This window comes from Brachyhypopomus gauderio, chromosome 17 (assembly GCF_052324685.1).
Source record: "Brachyhypopomus gauderio isolate BG-103 chromosome 17, BGAUD_0.2, whole genome shotgun sequence".
NCBI lineage: Eukaryota > Metazoa > Chordata > Actinopteri > Gymnotiformes > Hypopomidae > Brachyhypopomus > Brachyhypopomus gauderio.
This window is the reverse complement of record NC_135227.1, coordinates 21,872,454-21,895,892: the sequence shown is the minus strand read 5'-3', so window position 1 is coordinate 21,895,892 and position 23,439 is coordinate 21,872,454. Positions and strand designations below refer to the sequence as shown.

General features: G+C 42.9%; 1 protein-coding gene across 2 annotated transcripts in view; it reads left to right on the top strand.

Annotated features, from left to right (window-relative positions):
- grid1a (glutamate receptor, ionotropic, delta 1a) overlaps positions 1 to 23,233 on the top strand; it is a 267,052-nt gene extending 243,819 nt beyond the window's left edge. For both annotated transcript variants that reach the window (XM_076978701.1, XM_076978702.1), the window contains 4 exons: positions 7,028 to 7,223; positions 15,029 to 15,195; positions 19,466 to 19,706; positions 22,257 to 23,233. In XM_076978701.1, the coding sequence (XP_076834816.1) occupies positions 7,028 to 7,223; positions 15,029 to 15,195; positions 19,466 to 19,706; positions 22,257 to 22,679 (1,027 nt within the window). In that variant the 3' untranslated portion in view covers positions 22,680 to 23,233. The remainder of the gene's footprint in view (positions 1 to 7,027; positions 7,224 to 15,028; positions 15,196 to 19,465; positions 19,707 to 22,256) is intronic.
- The last annotated feature ends 206 nt before the right edge of the window (positions 23,234 to 23,439 follow it).

Below are 23,439 nucleotides of genomic sequence, written 5' to 3'. Positions count from 1 at the left end.
GGGCAGGGCTGAATGTTCAGCAGTTCTGACTCTGCTCTGGAGTAGCACTGGTCATTGATGAAGAGGAGCTAGTGGCCAGAGAGAGATGGAGATGAAGAGGGTGGAGGCAGAGGGAAGACCATGGGGATGGAGGTTTACAACTTGGTTGGTTTACAACTTTACATTTACTGTAAAGTAGTTAGTATGTACTGAGTTACTAATCTCATTGCAACCTATAGCCTTTACCTGCAGTTAATGTAGATGCCTCTCTCAGGATTAGTGGCCCTGTAATGTGCTGGATTCTTTGAGTTTCTCTCTAACTGTTAGTACGTGTAACTTAAAATAAGATACAAATCAATAACTAATGTAATTTTCTGTGCCCGAAGAAAGATTAAACCTCACGGTCTCATGCCAACAGAGAGACTGTTTCTCTTTGTTTGCTTTTCCTGGTTCCCCACCACGCACGTACGTCTCCTGTAGACCGAAGAACAGAGGCACGGGGCTCCCACAGCACTAATCTGCTGTGTCCCAGCTGACCTGCCCGATGAGAGAGAACTTCATTTATTCATCCCTTGTTAAGACAGCCAATAAAGTACTGAATTGTCTGGCATTTTAGTTAAGCTGAGAGATATCAAACAAAACCATTAAACAGTCTTCAGGACAGATTCTGTTCTCATGAGGACTTCATTGCACATAATTCTTACTTTCAGTGCTACGTCTGCAAATTCCAACAAATATTACAACCTCTAATTTAATTTGATACAGAGAACTTTAATTTATAACACTTTTTTCCACACACATTTGCAGAATACCCAGGTGGGGGTATTCAAATACAGCATGGCAGAGGAAGAGATGTTCATACAGTTCATACAATCATACAATAATTTTGAGGGCACTAATGAAAATCCTGACTAACACAGTCATGGTGAGTCCTGACCATGGTGAGTCTTGACAGTAACGTGATGAGTCCTGACGTGGTGAGTCCGAATAGTAACGCGCAGAGTCCTGACAGTGACCTGGTGAGTCCTGACATTGATCTGGTGAGTCCTGACGTGGTGAGTCCTGACAGTGATGTGGTAGAGAAGCAGGTGTATTGAACATATACAGAGACTAGGTTAGGGTTGGGGTTATATACAGACACTAGGTTGGGGTTATAGACAGACACTAGGTTGGGGTTATATACAGACACTAGGTTGGGGTTATATACAGACACTAATTTAGGGTTGGAGTTATATACAGACACTAGGTTGGGGTAGCTGTTATATACAGACATTAGGATGTTCTACATGAGACCAGTATGGCCAGGAACCTCAATGTTACCACAGGATTAAATAACTAAAATAGGGCAGGAGTTCACACTGCAGACCATGTTCACACTATTAATCATTCTCAGTAGTCAGTTTGTAACTGTTATTGTAGCTGCATATTCTGGTTCCTGCAGTTTGTATAACACTGAGCTTTTAACAACTATGGATAGATGCGTCCTTGAAACACGTGCACTGAAGGCACATGGAGGTCTAATCCAGCGCTCTGGGGATCTCGGTAACCTGTTCAGCGCTCTGGGGATCTCGGTAACCTGTTCAGCGCTCTGGGGATCTCGGTAACCTGTTCAGTGCTCTGGGGATCTCGGTAACCTGTTCAGCGCTCTGGGGATCTCGGTAACCTGTTCAGCGCTCTGGGGATCTCGGTAACCTGTTCAGCGCTCTGGGGATCTCGGTAACCTGTTCAGCGCTTTGGGGATCTCAGTAACCTGTTCAGTGCTCTGGGGATCCCAGTGATCAATTCAGCACTCTGGACAGCTGCCTTCCTACAAGCTTCACATTCAAAACAAATCTAGGTTATCCACCTAATCTGGGGTTTATGAATGGATCGCATGGATTAGTTTAGATATTAAACTCTTCACGATGGTGGCTCTCCAGAAGTGAGGTGGATGGTTGTAAATGCTCCGTTGATGTGAGCATGTTAAGATAGTGACTGTGAAAGTCCCTGTGTTGATTCATCCTTAGGTACAATAAACCAAGCAAAAGACAATAATCCATTTTGAGATTCCCAGTAATAGATCTGATAGCAGCCCGTTTACATACAAATTTAGCTTTTGAGGAGGTCACAGTTGTTGATTGCACAGTACAGAAATGTTTTATACATTTTATTTTTAACATACCTGGAAAAGCTATAGCTGTGATGAAATTGTCCTAATATAATCACCTAGAGATTGTTGACTTAGTTTAGTTATTGTAAGAAGTATTACAGTAACAGGCTGTGATCAAGAGCCTGACACATTTTCTAGTCCGAGACAATATAATATATAGAAATACAGGCTAAACAAAACATACAGCAGGCTAGACATAACATGGCTATGTGCAAATCAGAGTCTAGAAAACAATGACCAGCCAGGTAGAACAGAAATAGAGAGGAATAAGACCACAGGATAACAAGGACTAAACACCACACAGGTGCAAATGTCTAGGGGGCCGAGAACTAAACAATGGGGCGTGGCAAGTGAATCCAAAACAAACACATGAAAGATGAAGACAAAGATCTGATTGACAGCTGGGGGAGGAGCCATACATGACAGCCTGTGGGATGATGGGATATTCCAACCTCATGGTGCCTGTAAGAATCTTAAGAAAACCACACGTGTCACTGCTGTTAAGATCAATCATAATTATCCAGTTTATTCAGTGCGTATAACCGACAGAGTGATTGTAAATGAATGATTGTAAATTTTTTGAGGATATTGAGGATAAAAGCATCTTGTCATAAACTGTACACACCTACACGTTTTATTATAAGTTTAATTACACAAGGTTAGTACATAAATATTCTGCCCATTTGTTCTGATCTTCGCCAGTGTTTCCTTGACGTTTTGTTTGTATGTCTTTGGTGTAGACATTCTCCTCTCACTGTGCTGAGTTATCTCACTCAACGCTTCTCTGCTAGCGAGCTACTGCCTCACTTAGGGCTTGTAGTCAGGTCTGTTTGATCTGAGTGTCAAACCTTACTGATTACACGGATTATCATCATGCGATTCTCTGTGTATTGCAGATATATTGGTTAGTGTGAGAAGACCATTAGTCCAGAGGTTCAAAGCCTGTCTTAGGCTCAAGTGTTATCACGTATGACTTGTCTTCAGCCTGGAACCATTTCAGAGTCATGTGATGGATGGAGATCTAAGACTATTATTGACACACACCAGCTGTCCCTTCCCACGGATTACCTGGGATTACCGGGTATCACCTGGGATTAAAGCAGGACCCTTCCAGGTGCTAATATCACTGAGCATGTAATAAGGCTAACACACTATCACACTAATGTGTCGTCTAGTGCTTTGGCCAGTTTAGTCTACAGTAGTTTTAACAACACACATTACAATAGTGTTAACAACACACATTACAGTAGTGGTTATTCCTGAAATTACTACATTAATATTGTGCCTGGCATTGATATGATACCTGTGCTATTTAAGGAAGAGACGGTGAAGCTACGTTTGTCAGTCCTCCACAGAAGAGCTGTTAGCAAACCACTCAGCATTCCAAGAGAATAGTGACTTACACAAATCCAAGACTTCTTTAAGATTCAATTTACTCCAATATCTTCTTGAACTCTGCATCTTATTATTTGGATGAACTATGACCCCCCCCCCCCCCCAAACTGAGACAGTGGTGGTGTGTGGTCACTTACATTGTAACAAGGTTCCAAGTTGTTCAGCGCTGGCCTGATGGTCAGTGAGATCATCAGAATGAAACCACAGAAGGAGGAGATGAGGGAATAGTTCATTATTTACACTCACTTATGTGAAGACAGTTAAAGCTGTCCTTAAGAATCCTGTTACTTAATCAATACTCTTTGTTGGGGTTACAAGTATTTTTTTCCCAATGATCCCAACCAAGAAACAAATATGGTGGGCTAAATATTACAGTAGTCCATGCAGGTAGTTCATGTAAAATACTGTGCATCCACATTAAACTTATAATTTGATTACAATTAGATTTTGATTTGCAATTTGATTTTGCATTGTTATGTTTAGATCTAAAAATTGGGACTTCTTGAGTTTCGTCCGTTTCATTGACTAGAATGTATCAAAGCATTTAGTCATTGTTCAGACCCTCCAGAAAGTCACGATGTTGCGATTTGCAACTTCAACGCAACTTCAAGCAAACCCCGCGAATTCAGGGCAGTGTTGCAACTTCAGCCAATCACCGCAACTTTCCCGCAAATTTGACCAATCACTGATGTTGTCTTGATGTGACGTCGACAAACTCCCGCCTTACTTCCGTATATACGTTCAAGAGGAGCAGACTGAAAGCAGCATGAGCGACGAAAATAATGGCAAAAAGATCCGGAAAAGTAGTATCCCAGTACACTACATGAAAGCGGGGATAAACTGTCCAGATCCGACCCGCGAATTGATTATCTATGGCCCCCTGAATGATATTTAATTACTATTAGAACTGGCCCGCAGGCCACAGCCGCCCGATGGTGTTTTGCACGCACAAACACTACATTCCCCACAATGCAACGGTAGCCCGCAAAGTCACTGCAGCGCACGCAAGCGGCGAGGGTCTGAGATAAAGTTTATAAGTTTAAACTTTAAACTGAGATAAAGTTTAAAGTCAGAGATAAAGTTTATTTATCTCTGATCCATATCTATGAGTTACTAGTTCGCTCTGGCGCCAACCACTGGCGATCGATCTCGATATAATACTTAATTTGTGTCCATTTTACAGGCCGCCCGGTAACAACTTACGTTCGCTAACCCCGCCCCCCCGTCAACAATTAATGTTCGCCACCCCCTCCAGGTTCAATCTCACTTCAAGCGATCTTGAAAAGTTGCCAACCCTGAATAAATAGGTAGATAATTAAAATGGACTACTAAATCGAGGAAACCATACAACATTTACTCCCTATTGTAATGTACTCACAAAAAAGCAAAAACACACCGCAACTTCCATCGCAATTTTTTTGAAAAACACCCGCAACATCAAACATTTTAGCCCGCAACAATCACAAAAAAGGCCCGCGAAATCCTGGTGGGACTGATTGTTAAGCACTAACAGCAGTTGTAGCTCAGAAGTTGAACTCCCATAACATAATTTCATTAGTCACTCTGCAGGTTCAAATCCAGATGTGTGAGAACACAACTGCCTGTCTGCCTAGGGAAGCCCCACATCTCAGCTATTAGCATGGCACAGGTTACTTGTGTCATTGTTTGGGGGTAGGGGTGGTACATGTGTGTGTCTTTTCTCTCACCTGATTGGTGGGACCTATGTGTGTCTTTTCTCTCACCTGATTGGTGGTACCTGTGTGTGTGTTTTCTCTCACCTGATTGGTGGGACCTATGTGTGTCTTTTCTCTCACCTGATTGGTGGTACCTGTGTGTGTCTTTGCTCAGAGAACATCACTTCCATGCCAGCACTGATCAGTTTCTTGTGCACGTCTTTAAGCATCTGAAAGGTGTTCTCTCCGTGCACAGTTCAGCAGTTTCTGTTACCACAGTGGGCTCTGCAGCAGTGTAGTCATGGGACTGTTATGGAAAGCCCATGTATAAATCAGTGGACCACAGTGCACATAATAAAGGCCGAGGTGAGAACTCCTGGAGCATTGGACACACCTGCTGACACGCCTCACCTTTTCTCTCTGAACATCTCCAGTACACAGTGCACTTCATCCAGATGATTCAGCAAAACCTTCACACTGTCAGTGTATGGTTCTCAGCAGCTGTCAGAGAGGTTTCACAGTAAACATTGACGTATTCTCTTTCAGTGAATACCAGTGGGAAACACTGAAGGTGTCGAACGTTCTCTCCAAATTAAGTTAAAGATTGTGCTGAGGTTTTTGCTACGGCTGCTATGGTGACAGTGGCATTTTTGTTCATGGTATGGATTCGTTTTTGTTCTGTCTCTTCCTTTTCTGCCATCGTCATTGTTATGTTGTTTTAACTCTGAGACGACACACACAGGTGTTGCAGACGTCTGCTGCTGTTCAGACAATGTGGAGAAAACCAGTAAAATACTCCAGTGCTCCCATCACAGTTTAGTTAACAGACGCATTGACGTCTGTCCTTTTAAGTGAATACTGATGTATTGACATCTGCCCTCTTAGATCAACATTGATGTGTTTTCTGTTAGCAGACCCATCTTCTACCTGATTTACATCTCAACGTCCAAAGAGTGCTCAGCAGAGACAGAAAACTCCATCTGTGTGGTTTCTGAGTACACTAGCCATGATCGATTGATTTTCTCACCATTTTAAATGTGATGAAATGGTTTGCCTACAACATCTCTGAGGGACCAAGCCTTGGTTCTTTGGGGAAATTATACCCACCATCTGCTTTGGGCCAGTTTTTACTAATTCAGCTCTGATGAAGTTTGAGACTCTTTGAGGCTGTGAGGTTGCCTGAAGCCCCCTCCTGCAGGTATCTCCCAGTCACCCAGCAATCTGCTGCTCGCCATCGCGAGTGTCTCGTGGCCCAGCCTCCTCCTTAATTGTTTTGCTCTCAGCTTGACACACTCTCTCTCTCTCTCTCTCCGTTGGGAATAGATACCAACTGCTTTGCTCCGTCTTGCATGCTGCACCCATCCTGAGCTCTGCTTAACTCTTCTAACCAGAGTCCAAGTTAGCAACTTAGAATTAATTACTGAATGTAGTAATTGAAAATGGTGGCATGCAGTGGAGCGCCGCCCCTAGTGGACTAACGCCCCCCCCCCCCCCCCCCTCCGCCCAGGGGTGGAGCCTGCCGACGTCAGGCAGGTTGACTTGTTATTCATATGTACGCTATGTGCTCTCACGTTGACACCTCATATTTTATACATGAAATTAACAAGTCAAATCATCTGGGAGATTCTTATTAACAGAAAAATTAATAGCGTCTGCATAACAGACATCAGTGATTCCAAGAATCCCGTTATCTTAATTGGCTTTCTTCACATTTTTTAAGGTTCACTTCTTCCAATAGCGTTGGAGAGACTCTAGCACATCCTTTTAATGAAACATTAATCAACACATTCAGCCCTTAATGCACCTACGTTCTTTATCTGTTTCCTTCCAGAACGTTCCAGGACCTTGCTAAGCAAACTGACCTTCACTACGGCACTGTCAGGGAGTCGGCAGTGTACGAGTACTTCAAGGTGAAAGGAACCAACCCCTTGGAACAGGACAACACCTTTGCTGAGCTGTGGAGGACCATCAACAAGAACCAGGGGCAGGAGAACACAGTAGCCACCCCTGCTGAGGGTATCCAAAAGGTTTGGGTCACAATTAGTGATACTGGTTGGCGTGGAAGCGGGATATCAGTTAGAGTCGCTCTGAGTCTGTTTGAGTTGAGCAGTCTGCTGCGTTGAACTCAATAGCCCAAGGAGCTGTGATGCAAACATTTCCACAACCAATACAGATAAAGTGAAGTGTTGAATATGATATGTGATATTTTATATTGGATGAACATGTAGTCCATTTATTTGTTTTTTGTGGGTCCATGAGTTTTAAAGACCAGAAGAATCTGTTAAACAAACATCGCAGCTGTGCAAGTTGCCATTCAGTTTGAGTAAATCCTTTAATCATTTAGTATTATTTTAGTAAGTAATACTAAAAGTATTAAATTATATATTTTTATTTCTGTTGGTGGCAATTTTAGTAAAACCTCTCAACTCCAACACATACCTCAGTTAAGCACAGTGTTGTTAATCCACAGACTAAAGGTTATATCCCCAACACTAAAGGTTATATCCCCAACACGTCTCTGAGATAACGGCGGAGGTGGCTCACTCTACTGGTTGATTATCTTGGAATGTTCAACCCTAAACACAAATCACTGGACTGAGACACATTAAGCTGCTTTACAACTTCTAATTTTGCATTATGTTAGGCCAGGATTTATATGCAGGTTCTGACACACCAGCTCTTAGAAGTACAGATACAGCAATAATTTGATTAACACATAATGAGTCTGCTCAAGGCAATTACCATTATCTGTAGTTTGTTTTATGGTGAAGAATCACTTTAATTTTCAGAAATGTTGTATTCAGAATTCAGAGTGTACACATTCAAATGAGGAACTGAGGTGACAAGAATTTCATTCAGACTGATGGAGGAATGACAGACTTATGGAGGAATGACAGTCTGATGGAGGAATGACAGACTGATGGAGGAATGACAGACTTATGGAGGAATGACAGACTGATGGAGGAATGACAGACTGATGAAGGAATGACAGACTGATGGAGAAATGACAGACTGATGGAGAAATGACAGACTGATGAGGAATGACAGACTGATGAAGGAATGACAGACTTATGGAGGAATGACAGACTGATGAAGGAATGACAGACTGATGAAGGAATGACAGACTGATGGAGAAATGACAGACTTATGGAGGAATGACAGACTTATGGAGGAATGACAGACTTATGGAGGAATGACAGACTTATGGAGGAATGACAGACTGATGAAGGAATGACAGACTGATGGAGAAATGACAGACTGATGGAGAAATGACAGACTGATGAGGGAATGACAGACTGATGAGGGAATGACAGACTGATGAAGGAATGACAGACTGATGGAGGAATGACAGACTGATGGAGGAATGACAGACTGATGGAGGAATGACAGACTGATGAGGGAATGACAGACTGATGAGGGAATGACAGACTGATGGAGGAATGACAGGCTGATGGGGGAATGACAGACTGATGGGAGAATGACAGACTGATGGGAGAATGACAGACTGATGGAGGAATGACAGACTGATGGGGGAATGACAGACTGATGGAGGAATGTCAGCAGACACTGGAGTGAGAAAGTATAGGGTGTTTTTCCTTGGACACCCTCAGGGGTCCTGAGTTATGCAGCCAAACAAGAGTCTTGTGTATTGAGTGTTTGCTGAAGTGTTTTAAGCATGGGTAATATCTGCCTACAAGAGCTGTGTCAGGGTTTCAAGCTGAATATTATGAGATTACAGTAGCTGATGAAAAACTGCTTGCAGAAGTGTGTTTCTATATACAGATAGAAAACTGATAGATGTATTTTGCAGCTGGTCTGTTTCATCTTTTTATTGGAATCTCCAGTGAATTGTGTTTTCATTTGTTTGTAGAATGCAGTATAACAAGGTTAGAATATCAATCCATAAACAGAACAAAATGTCTATAGTACTGAAGACCACGATCCTGCCCTCAAGAAGGAAATGAGAATCTGAGAACACACTCCAATAAATGTCATGAATATTAAAGAGTGCAGGAATGTTGGGAAACGTAACCTTGTGTCAGAAGCACAACTTTTCAAAAGTAAACTGAGGACAAATTGCAAAAGTTTGAATGTGAGACGTCAAAAAGTCCCAGAATATCTCACTCTTTTCTTGAATTGGACTATGCAATGAACAGGAATATATTTAGCACTGCAAGTCAGCACTGAGTGTTCAAATCTAGTTGGTTAGAGATCTGTAACATTATGTGGATTATTATAACTTAACCATTTATTAGACAAATATGTTGCATTTGAAAAATCAACATGAGAAAGCAGGTGCTCCCATGTCATATACTGACCAAGTAATAATGAGGAATGCATTACAGGACTAATCATGTGATTGCTTGCAAGATTCCTCACTTAAGTGTAATCACAACTTATTACCTAATCCTTTATTACCTAATCCTTTATTACCTCATCCTTTATTGCATCACTATTTCAGCTGCATCCGAACAGATTCCTTAACTAATAAGCTGCAAAGAGACAGGACCGAATGTGCATGACCTAGTGGTACAGATCCTTCTATCTCCAGGAGCAGGGAGTGCAGGAGGCTTTGAGGTCCACACACAAGAAGCGATTAACAGTCAGGACTGCCTCACCAGGCCCTTGTATAACTGAATTAGTTCGTTTTCTTTACAGTGTCTTTATCCTCGCTTTTCCTGATTGTGTGAGACTCACCCTGCCTGGTCCATATTGAGCTGACACAATCACGTTTGTAATTTCACAAATTGGAAGCAGCCGATTCCAGGCACACAGGTGTATAATCAGAGGCTAGTTGTGATTTAGTATGCTAATTACATTTGAATGAAATTCCTCTGAGGTGCTCTTGTTATTATGATAAATAGGGAATATCAAAATGTCACATTAACAGGTATATTTTTGAAAGGCAAATTATAAACGAGATACGGAGCCATCCATAAGCACAAGCAACATGATCTCAGAAAATTACAGAAAGGGAGGAGGGTTTGTGGAAAACTGCATATTTTTATGATAAAGCCAAATTAAAACTGGCTGTCTTCTCTTTCCACTATTGACTTATTTTATTCAGTTTTTCTGACAAGTCAAAACAGTGCAAATGTTCCACAGCTACAGAGAGAGTGAAGGGATTGTGTTTGAAAGAAATAAGATTACATCAAGAGTCAAAAATAACCCTGAAAAGTATGGAAAGAAGAGGGAAAGAAGTCAAAATCCATTTCCCAAAGAAATATTACCATCTTTTTTTCCTTACAATGTCATGGCCATTGCAGTAAAGAGACCAGACTGACAGAGAAGAAAAGAAGAAAAAAAAGACACATCAGAAAGAAAGAGAGACTAAATAGACATCATGACCAGTGTGGCAGAGACTAGAAAAGCAGACACCAGAGAGACAGAGAGAGTAGATAGACAGAGGGACCAAAGAGACAGCAAGACCAACATGACAGAGAGACCAGTATGACAGAGACAGTCTGACAGAGACCAGCATGACAGACACCTGCATGACAGAGAGACCAGCGTGACAGAGAGACCAGCATGACAGACATTTGCATGACAGAGAGACCAGTGTGATGGAGACACCAGCGTATTAGAGAGACCAGAAAGCCAGACATACCAGAGAAACAGAGAGACCAGATTGACAGGAACCAGTGTGACAGATAGACCAGCTTGCCAGAGAGACCAGAGATCTTTTCCAACATCTTCACGTTGTCTCCTCAAGTGATTCCTTCATTTATTCTCTTCGTCATAGTTCAATGTTCATGATAACGGCAGGAACCAAGTGTGGGAAAGAATGCTGAGGTAGTCAGTCAGATGAAGCTTTGGTATCCTATGACACCCTGTACAGGACCTAGTATACAGGACATTACAGGACAACTGAATATTAACACAGATGCAGACAGTCCAGTGTGCTAGTGCTCAGATCCAATATATTGTATACAAGTAGGCCATTTGAATATTTATTCATTCAGTCTTTTATTCATTCACTGAATCGGGAGCAAGGACACAGGCTACATGCATAACTAGGTTATCCTGATCACCTCTGGTGTTTTGTGGGTGAAATGCACTGAAATTTCTCCTGCAGTCTGACAGTGAGAACAATCAGTGTAATTTAACCATTTCAAGTCAGGCAACAATTGTTCATGTTATGCTCTCTGCTACAGTAATTATTGCTGCCTTCTGAAACAGTCCACCATGAACACCATGATCTCCATAAACACCACTGGTCTAGTGACCAGAAGGTCATGGGTTCGATTCCCAGGCCCTAAGCCATGACTGAAGTCCCTCAACCCTAACAGCTGGGCACGTGGGCGCTAGGTTTGGCAAGGTTTGGCTAGGTGTAGGCTGGGTGTAGGCTACAGCTAACAGTAGCATCAAAGGCGATGAAGGAACAGAGCACATCATCTATACAGAAGCTGGGATGATGGTATGTGTGATTTGCAGCCCTCAAAAAACGGTTTGAAATATTTTAGGTTTCTTTCCAAGTCTGCTTCAGTCCTGGAGCGATTCTTCATTCAGTGCTGAGTGGTTCTTCATTCAGTACTGAGCGATTCTTCATTCAGTACTGAGCGATTCTTCATTCAGTCCTGGAGCAATTCTTCATTCAGTCCTGATTCTTCGTCCTCTCTCAGGGTCTCTAGTAGGGATGCACCGATACCACTTTTTCCTTACCGATACCGATACCGATACCAGCTTTTCGGGTATCTGCCGATACCGAGTACCGATACCGATACCAACTCTGACTTAAATTTACTGGTTAACTGTACATTAAAAAGTTTCAGAGCTATGAAAAAATAAATTGCCACAATGCAGAAACATGTGCAAGAAGGAAAGCATAATCTCGCTATGCTTCACAGCTTTTTAATTGTTTCAATTCAATTCAAATTTAAACAAGTTGCTTAAACTAAATAAGTGCTAACAAAAGTATGCAAACAAAAAAATTCTATGTAAAAAAAGGTTTGAGCTGCTTGGTTATTTGCATGCAACAAAGCCACAAATTTTGAGGAAAAAAAAGTGTACAAACAAAAGGTGCAGCAAGTTCAATTTAAACAAACATAAGTGGAGCTTTTGTGCATAAACATGGCTTAGCTTTACTTTAGCATCAATTTAAGGTTTTTCTTGAGAAAAAGCAGCATTTCTGCTCTTTCTGCAAGTATCCTGTTCCTTTGTTCATTCACAACAAGTGAGGCTGCACTGAAGAGCCTTTCACTCTCAGTACTACTGCATGGGGCACTGAGGAAGCTGACAGCTAGGGTCGTCAGTAAAGGAAACTGGGTTTGGCTAGTTCTCCAGCACTCCAATGGATTGGTTGACCGAGACACTGTTGGCTCAGAAAGATAGATGTGGACCTCGTCTGTAGCACTCATGCTTGTTTGGCTGGATTTTGGTTCATTCTGCTGCCGGATTTCATCAAATAAGCCACCAAGACAGCTTTTTTTCTGACTCCCAGCATCTAGACGTGGGTTCTTCTGAACTGGCTCAGCTGAGGCAGCTGCAGGACTTTTCTCTTCCATCTTCTCAACCATTTGTGTCAAAGCAATCTTTGCCTTTTGCAAGGAGTCTGAATTTGTGAAATACCTACAACAAATAAGCTTTATCAGCTGATAACCATTCAAAGACAGCAAGTATGGTTTTGTAGCAATATTTTCTTTCTGCTTAATTAAGGTAGGTTTATATATTCAAAACAATAGTATAGCTGGCCTACCTAATTTATTACATCTATTTTGTAAATATTATATAAATCAGTACGCCCATACAAATGACAATTTGAATTAACATATTAAAACTGTTATCCATAGCCCTATATCTAGATTATATATTGGGCAAAAATAGTATATGACTCCAAAACGTGGTAAAAACCGACCTGTCTTTGTATCTCGGATCCAGCAGAGTTGCAAATGAGTACAGTGGCTCTTCCTCAACCGTGCTAAATCTTGAGTTAACCGCATCCAGTAAGGTGCTTTTCATCGTTTTTATTCCTTGGTCGGCATTCGTTTCTTTGCGGAGAAGGCGTCGAAGTACAGTAACAGCGGGGATTACGTCTGCAGCTAATGCAGTCGAAGAGCTGAGCTCACGTGTCAATTCCTCAAACGGCTCTAGAACAGCGAGTGTTTTCTCGAGCAACCCCCACTGATTAGCAGTCAGTGTGGCGGGCAGATCATGGTCAGCTGCATAAGCACACAGTGGTCGCTTCTGTTGAATCAAACTTTGGACCATGTAAAACGTACTGTTCCACCTGGTATGTACATCTTGCTGTAGTCGTTTAATGGGTAAATTCAGGTCAGCCTGAATATCCTCCAGACGGGAATATGCCAACGGAGAGTGTTTAAAATGACCAACGATTTTCCTCCCGCTAGCCAGTGCATCACAAACGCTACGTTGTGACAAGAGACCTTCGTGCACAACGAGGTTTAGCGAGTGGGCAACACAACCTAAACTAGGTAGCCCCAAATCATTCATGGCCTTTACCATGTTCTTGGCATTGTCTCTCAACACTACATGGACACGGTTCTTCGGAATATTCCATTCCTTCAGCATATCCTCGAAAGTTGCCGCGATAGCCTCAGCAGTGTGTGAGCCGCGGAATGGCTTGGCTTGCAGAACTGCGCTTTTCAACGTGAAACCCGCATCCACCCACGAAGCAGTCAAACTTAATAAGGTCATCGGACACACGTCTGAACTCCATATGTCTGAGGTAAAGCTAATCATAGGGACATCTTTCAAGCTCTCCTTCACATGTTCATAGACTCGGGTGTACAGTTGCGGTAGAGCCGTCTCAGTAAGGTAGCGCCGATTAGGCAAGTTGTACCTTGGCTCTTACTGTTCAATTAGTCGTCGAAAACCTATATTATCAACGACTGATAAGGGCTGGTCATCCAACGCGACAAATTCAACCAGTTTCTCTGTTATTGCTTTCGCTTTGACACTGTCAGGTGGGTATTTGTCACGTCTGTGAAACGCACATTCTAAGGATTGCTGCTGACCTGTGCTAGCTTGCTTCTTTGAGCTTGCTTGGATGAAGTCGCTGTGTTCTTTGACGTGGTTTCGCTTTAAATGCTTAATTAAATTCGACGTATTTAAGTCTTTGGTGGTCGTGCCACCCCTCGAAATGCTGGCATTACAAATTTTGCAGCGGGCATTTTTGCTGCTGCCCGTCTCAACCGAGAAATACTCCCACACCGCGGACATGCCGTTGGCTTCAGTCAAGCGCCATTTAGTGGTGCGCATGCGCGTCAATAAGCTTCACCATATCGGCGCTCTCTATTGCCGATACCGATGCTTTGTGTAAGTGGCAGTATCGGTGCCGATACCGATACGGTATCGGTATCGGTGCAACTCTAGTCTCTAGTATTTAAAAGCAAGTCGTGCAGAAGCCAAAAGATTGATAATGCACTCATTTTAAGGCAAGCCACATATGACCGTTTAACCTACCAAAAACACACATTAGACAACTAGAAGAAAGGCATTAACTATAACTAAGAAAAGGCATTAGTCTTGCTAGCAAAAGGGGGTCCCACTAATTACATAACACAAGCTTGTAAAATGAATAAATATATATAAATATAACCAGGAGTTTTGCTGAACACAGATGCTAAACTCATAAATCAGTCATGTGACTCCAATATACAGAAATATGATTTGCCGTCATGACAATGACCAGTCTGAATAAAAATGTGTTCACCCATCATCATAGAACTGAATGGGCATTTCTATTGCACCATCATTACTTTTGATTTCTCTTGTAAGGTGTGTTGTGCTTTACACTAATTTATTCATGTGATTTGACTTTTATTATTTCTGTGTATTGCCGTTGGTTTGTGTGTGTGTGTGTGTGTGTAAGGCCAAGCAGGAGTCGTACGCCTTCCTGTGGGACATGGCGGTGGTGGAATACGCAGCCCTGACGGATGGTGACTGCATGTTGATGGTGCGGGGGGGCAGCATCAGTACCAAGGGCTACGGGCTGGCGCTCCAGCATGGGAGTCCCTACACCGACCTGTTCTCCCAGAAGTGAGTACTTACTTACACACTCTCTCTCTCTCTCTCTCTCTCTCTCTCTCTCTCTCTCTCTCTCTCTCTCTCTCTCTCTCCACCGACCTCTTCTCTCTCTCTCTCTCTCTCCACAGACCTCTTCTCCTAGAAGTGAGTGCTGTCTCTCTCTCTCTGTGTCATCACTGTCTCCCAGTGTCTCTCTCCCTCTCGCTGTCTCTATCACTCTCTCTCTTTCTCACTCCCTCTCTCTCTGTCTCTCTCCCTCTGTCTGTCTCTCTCCCCCTCTCTCTCTCTCCGTCTCTCCTTCCTTCCCTCTTCATCTTCATCACTCTCTCTGTTCTGTCTCTCCCTCCTTCCTTGTTTCCCTTCAACGTTTCTTTCATGCTGGTCTGGCCTACAGTTGGAGGCCATTTTGAGCTCACCTGGACGTCTCTGTGGCTCTCTGCCATATTTTATCACCCGACGTTGCATTTTGAAAGGTCAGCAGCAAATGGGGTCAAAGTTGAATTTGACTGAGCTTTAAGCACAGTAGCATAAAGCTCAGGACAGGGTGTGACCCAGGTGACTGTGTGTGTGTCATGGCCTCCTCTCTCCACTACACATCTGTGTCCTTCAGCGTTACACATGAAGATTAAGACTTTCATATTTTAATTATATTTTATCAAGGTGCTAATCTGGCAGGCAAGACGTTGGAGGTTCACACTGAAACATGTCCTCCTCTTCTTCACTGTCGATATGCAGCCGATTCAGTTCTGAAAGTCCAATGCTGAGTCCCGGAGGGTTGCCAAATTATTACTATAGATAATAATAATAATAAAAGTTCATATCTAAACTAACCATAAAGTAAGGCTAGTATAGCTTGGTTCTATACTCAGTACTATAGTTTTATCTCTGATGTGTAGGTTACAGCTCTGATTACAGCTCTGCTGATCACTGAAAAACGTTTTCAGATAGAAGAATTTAAGGTAGATTCATCGCATGTAAGTTTGTGTCTCTTTTTGCTAAATGGCTTGACTATCAGTAATGGTGGAATTACCACAGACTTGCTTGAAGGTAAGTTGAGTTTAGCTGAATTTTTCTGCCGTGCCCCCCTTTAGTAGATAAGAATATTTTTGCGCCCCCCCCCCCCTACACACACACCCCCATATTGACACATGTGCACATGTTTTAAGCCTGGTTTATACTTGATGCGTCGCGAGGGTCCGCGTGGCGAAAATGACGTAATCGCGGTGGCTCCGCACGTGCGCGAGGCCTCGTGCGCTGTCGGTTCGCGAGGTCGTGCACCTCTCGAAATGTGTAACTTCGCGCGCACCGCACTTCAGCGCAATGAACAAAGTCATGTTTGTGGGGTTCATACACCTGTACAAGGTGGAATTCAAGCACTTGTACTTCACTTTCAAGGTTCATTTCAATATTTCCCAGCACGTTAAACTTAATTAAGTTAAATATTTATACATATACTCGAAATGATTCGAAATAATTTGCTTTTTAATCACATTATTTAATGGTTATTTATTTTCAAATGCCCAATCTTAACGTCTTCACGTTCTCTCATGTTTCGTCCTGGAATTACAAGAGGCTCGTATTTGTTAACGTAATACAAGAGAACTGTTCAGTCAGACAGACATTTGTCGTGAAACGAAGTAGTTACAATTTCAAGCATTTTCAAATACTTTAGCCTAAATTCCAGCACTTTTCAAACCTGAAACACAAAGCAACATTAAAAATCTTCAGGTAAATGTTCCTTCCCCTGTTTTTGAGGGGTGTTTCTTTGTACTACCACATATCGTTTCGGACAAAACTACAAAGAATGTGACGCGGCTAGTATAAACGCCTCCACCATTCGCGCAGATTCATAGATGTATATTTCTATCTATATAGATCTATGTATATATATATATATATATATATATATATATATATATATATATATATATATATATATATATAGTGTGTGTGTGTGTGTGTATATATTTATTTATTTTGATTCCTGGTGTAACATCAGGTAAAAATGTTCTTTCACCGGTTTTGCAGGGGTTTTTTATTCTCCACTGCCACCTATCGCCACCTATCGTTTCGGAGAACACTGCAGTGAAGCTCGCGCAAGTATAAACGCCTCCACCGTTCGTGCAGGGTGGCGCGAGGTGGGCGGAGTCACGCGCTACGGTCACTCGCGACAGTATAAACCAGGCTTTACTTCCAAGCTCTGCGCCCCCCCCCCCCCCCCCCCCCGCCCCCCGCAATAGCCCCACCTAGGGGGCGCGCCCCCCACTTTGGGAACCACTGGTTTATATGATCCTGATGTAAGTTCTAATAATCTTGAGTTTAGGTAGAGACCCTGGGCTGCTGAGGAACTTATGACTGAAAAACTCCATTGTTTAGCATCGACTGTTGAGACTTGACACAAATGACTGAATGATCATCGGCCTTGAGATATTGAGTGATTGAGAGATTGACCGAATTGTTGTGTTACCGTCATGTCTTTACTGTGGACACTGGAACGACACCTCACACACAAGCCAAACATTTGCAACTTAAATGAAGACTTTCCTGTTATTGTTTGTGTCCTAAAGCGTGTATCACGCACTCACTTAAGTTTCCACCATGCTGTGATGCTAAATTTACTTTCCCCACCCACCCTGCTGTGTTAATTAGGTTTATTGTACCACATGGGCTCTTTTAAATAATTTAAAGGTTTCTCAGCTTAATAGACATCGTGCAAGCAACACAGTGGTTATGGATCTGTTCATTTCCACCTCTATAACACATAGTGTATTGGAAAATGACTGCCAGGTATATTTGTTGAAGTTTATCAGAGAAGCCTTGGGATGAAAACAACATCACGTGCCTGTGTGGATGTTCACGCTATTTAACGCTGGGTACTCCAGAATTAAGAGACACTGCGTGTATCTCTCCAGATCTCTGTTGAAGTTATGATTAGAGACATTGTCTCTCTCTAGATCTCTGTTGAAGTTGTGATTAGAGACATTGTCTCTCTCCAGATCTCTGTTGAAGTTGTGATTAGAGATGTTGTCTCTCTCCAGATCTCTGTTGAGTTATTAGAGATGTTGTCTCTCTCCAGATCTCTGTTGAAGTTGTGATTAGAGACATTGTCTCTCTCTAGATCTCTGTTGAAGATGTGATTAGAGATGTTGTCTCTCTCCAGATCTCTGTTGAAGTTGTGATTAGAGACATTGTCTCTCTCCAGATCTCTGTTGAAGATGTGATTAGAGATGTTGTCTCTCTCCAGATCTCTGTTGAGTTATGATTAGAGATGTTGTCTCTCTCCAGATCTCTGGCGAAGATGTGATTAGAGACATTGTCTCTCTCTAGATCTCTGTTGAAGATGTGATTAGAGACATTGTCTCTCTCCAGATCTCTGTTGAAGTTGTGATTAGAGACATTGTCTCTCTCCAGATCTCTGTTGAAGATGTGATTAGAGACATTGTCTCTCTCTAGATCTCTGTTGAAGATGTGATTAGAGATGTTGTCTCTCTCCAGATCTCTGTTGAAGTTGTGATTAGAGACATTGTCTCTCTCCAGATCTCTGTTGAAGATGTGATTAGAGATGTTGTCTCTCTCCAGATCTCTGTTGAAGATGTGATTAGAGATGTTGTCTCTCTCCAGATCTCTGTTGAGTTATGATTAGAGATGTTGTCTCTCTCCAGATCTCTGTTGAAGATGTGATTAGAGACATTGTCTCCAGAATGTTCTCCCTGGTTCTGCTTGTGCTGCCTTTAGCTGAGCTCCACAGATGCTTCTACATATCTCACATTTCTGGAACAGTCTTTAATGCCTCTGCTCTGAGCTTTAATGTGTTATGACTAATGTTGACTAATGATGCAGTACATGGGGTCAAATCACTTGGATAATTTGCACTGATAATATGTCCAAAATAACTGGTAATAAGCCATAACTGGACATTCTTTTGAATGAATTGAGCATATGTCTATTAGCAAAGCAATCTAGCATAAGACACTTTTACGTTATAAGTTTCACGTAATAAGTATCACATTAATTTATGGCTATTGTTATGAGCCCTGCTGGAAGGAATCACAGAGTGTACCTCTTAAATAAGAGACTGTAATCCCAATATTGCTTAATCTTACTTTCTTCTTTTCTTTGAATTCATTGATCATTAATTCCATTTGGCTGCCATATAGAACTGAACCCTTTACACTGACCCAGATTTAACCTCAAATTTCAAAGTAATTTTATTTTTCTCTTAAATTCTAACATTTCATCCAGACGTGTGTTTTGACTCCCACATCTGAACTTGTGTCTGCAGGATCCTGGAGCTGCAGGAGAGGGGAGACCTGGACGTCCTGAAGCAGAAGTGGTGGCCTCAGAAGGGGCGTTGTGAGCTGGACGGCCGGGCGGAGCCCCTCCCCGAGGGCCGCGCCCTGCGGCTGCACAGTTTCGCTGGCGTCTTCTGCATCTTGGCGGCCGGGCTGCTGCTGGCCTGTCTGGTGGCGGGCCTGGAGACCTGGTGGAACAGCCCACGCTGCCGTCGCCCGCAGCCCAAAGAGGTGACATCCCAGGCGGCCCCGCGGGCCCGGGACTGTGCTGCCACTGCCACACTCTACTTTACGGATCCAGACGCCAGTGACGCCAGCCCCGATTTAGTCGAGCTCCAGTACACGCAGCTATAGGTGTGACTTCCTTACTCCTGAATGTTTGAGTGTTGCTGAAGAGAAAAGACAAGCAGAAACTCGACTGCATTTCCTGTTCTATGTTTGATGATCTCGGTTTAGCCATCGAACATCACTTTGGTGGGATCACGTGGTGCAGCACCCCCAAGGGGGCGTTTGTTATCACTAATGTGCTGTATATTGTGGCTGGCGTTCGCGCCCCGCGTCCTGGTGTTGGTGCTGCTGTGGTCACCCATTCACTCACCCTGGGTTGTTGTAGCATGTCCGTGAGCGCTCGCCCAGGTGGGCGCTAATCTGTCCACACAGAGGCTCAACGCAAAAAGGCACAAGCTGGATCCCTAAACTAAAGTGTGTGCAGTGAGGAAGACTCCGCTACGTCCCTCGTCTCCGTGGTTGCACCTGCACTTTCTCTCACTGACATCCTGTCCATTACGCAGTAAACCAAACGCTGATTGAACGCAGCACTATAGCTGAAGTCCCAGCCTCTTGTTGACAGGATTACTGTATTACAACGTAAAGTCACTGTATGAAAACCATTAGTGCATCATTCCACACTGGTTTTGTTTGTTTGGAATGATGCACAATCCGAATCATTATTTGTGGTGCCGAATCATGCATTCGTGTAGTTGTCATCCATCCCAACGACTTCGTTTCAGTCAGCTGAAGATCTGAGGTCTGGCATTTTCTTGATCTAAGATCTCACAGCCTTCCTTTAAGCACAGTCTGTAAAACATTGAGTGCTTTCTGTAAAGCTTGGGTGAAGTCTATAAAATGTTGAGTGGGTGTAAAGCGAGGAGGAAGTTGTGGAGAATTAGGTCTAAAGACACTTCAGCGGACGACTACGGGTATTTCACGCAGAACCCAAGCTGGTGTGAACCATATAATGGCTGAAATGCGTGTAACTCCTGAGTTCTTATTTACAGCAGTTCTCAGTAACCAGTGACACAGGAATATGACAGAGAAGAACAGATAACCAGACTTCATTCCCCTGAGGGTCAGGTCCATGTTAATACTGCCCCTTCAGCACAGAGTACAGCAATCTCCATAGAAGGAGATCTGCCCTTAATGGAAACCTGCAGACTATTTACAGACTGTACTATTAAGATTTCAAGGACTGACTGAAAACAGTGTTGCTTTCTGTTTCCATATGGACAAATATTGCTGTCTGTCTGAGTGTCTGACATGTTTGTTTGTTTACAGTTTGTTAACAAATGATCTCTCTTACATGACTAATAGAATCACAGAACAGAAACACCTACCTTGTGTTACTCAACACTTTATTTGGTGTGTCTGTCGTATGAATGCATGTGTAAGTCTCGTATTACGGTGGCTGTGTTACCTTATAGTTCTGTGTACCATATTCACCTACTGACCACAGGGCCGGTTCTCAATTCAGCTGTGACAGTTATACAGCAGCACCAGGATAGTGGGCTGTAAACACTGGGCCTGGGTCAGAAACACTGACCCTGGGTCAGAATCACTGGGCCCTGCAGTCAGAAACACCTGCCCTGGGGATTAGTGTTTAATAAAGTGGGGATGAGTGCTTTTGCAAAAGCATTATCACTGGTCCCACTCACCAACAGAAAACAAATCAGATCATTGTTCATTAAATCAGTATTTATGCAGGCAACTGATATGGCAGAATAAAACATTTTATCTTTAATGAAAAATATAAATTGTGATTTTCAGGATTGTTTTAACCTACTGTTACATCCAGCTGTAAATTCAAAACTTAAAATCTGTAAGTCAGGGTTAAATCTGTATCAGGATTAAACCTCATCCAGGTTTCATTTAGTAGTGATCTGCATTAGTGGTCTGTGTCTTTCTGCACCAGTTTGGTTCTTTAACTGGGACTTGTGAAGTTTCCATCTCAGGTTCCATTTAGGCTTTATGCAAATGTGCTGTTGCAGGTTCCCATATATCTGAGAATACACAATTAGTAGTAGTTAGAAGCTAATAGAAATCTGATAGAATAAAGAAATGACAGGATCTCTGTAAGACATTACTGACATCCCCCCTAGCAGCTCTCCCCTGGCAGGTCTATCCTAGTAAGTCTCCCCTAGAAGGTCTATCCTAGCAGGTCTCCCCTGGCAGGTCTCCCCTGGCAGGTCTCCCCTAGCAGGTCTCCCCTGGCAGGTCTATCCTGGCAGGTCTATCCTAGCAGGTCTCCCCTGGCAGGTCTCCCCTGGCAGGTCTCCCCTGGCAGGTCTCCCCTAGCAGGTCTCCCCTAGCAGGTCTCCCCTAGCAGGTCTCTCCTCTCTCGTTCCTTTCCTTAGTCCATCTTTCCCTTCCCTCCATAGTTTATGTCTGGCCTCATACCCCCATTCTGATAAGACTACACATCCCCTTGGCCACAATTCCTTCAGCCTTTTCTCTCTTCATCTCTCCATCCTTCTGTCCCATGTCTCTGTCTGTCACTCTTCACAGGACAAAGAGGTGAACCTGGAGCAGGTCCACCAGCGTCTGAGCGGACTGATGGACGAGGAGCTGGTCCATCAGCAGTTGCCTGGTCAGGCGGTGGAGATCTCCGCCCTGGACCTGGGCAGCATGGGGAGGAAGCGCCAGCATCCGGGGCCCCAAGAGGCCGTGAGGGACTTCACCCCAGGGGGCCTCTCCCTGACCCCCTTCCTCAAGGAGGGGCCCGGGGTCGGACGCATGACTGGGCGGAACCTCCCCCTCCCTCTCAGCAGCTCCACCCTGCCCCCAACCATGCGCTGCAAACACCGGGCTCCCAACGGAGGCCTTTTCCGTCAGAGTCCCGTAAAAATGCCCCTGCCCATTGCCTACCAAGCGGTGCCAGGGGGGCCACTCCCAGAAGCCATTGACTCAAGCCATGGGACCTCTATCTGAGCTGACCAATCATATATGTTCATCTGACCAACCACGTATGTTTATCCGACCAATCACACATGTCCTAAAGAGGCTTACTTTACCAACTAGCCACTGACATTGAACGGTCTGGCACAGTGAAAGACAATTTTAAAAGAAGAAGGGAAACAATTTTTCTTGTTTGTTCATTTGTTTGATTTTGTAATACAGAAGAACACTTGTTAGGACAGAGACTTTGACTTTCATAAACTGTGCATATTTGTAAATATTGAGAGACTGCAGTGAAGTCAAAGTGTATTTTGAATAATCTTAATTTTTTTTTGAAGTTCAGTTTAAAAAGTTATTAAAACAAACAAAATATATATATATATACACAGACTGTTTGAATGGATTTGTAAATTTGGTTCTAAAAAATAAAGAGAATTCCTTGTGGTCTTTTTCTAAACACCAAGCTCAAAGGATTTTCCCTTTGCAGTAAAAGTGTCATAAATGTACTAAGAAATTTTAAAAAAGTACTTTCTACTCTCACATGAAATCATGAAATTTCATGGCAGATTATTTAACCTGTTTTTTTTTTTTCCAAACAAGAGGAAAATAAATAAAACCCGTGGATATCGGTATCTGAGTCCATCGTTTCTCTGTAAAGGATTCAGCGCTTGTGCGTTTCATCCAAGAATGTTCGATACCAGAGAATATATTACCACTTAATCTCCGCAAGTCAAATAAAAAACAAATAAAAGCCTGAGACAAATAATTCATAACATAACAATAATGATAATAT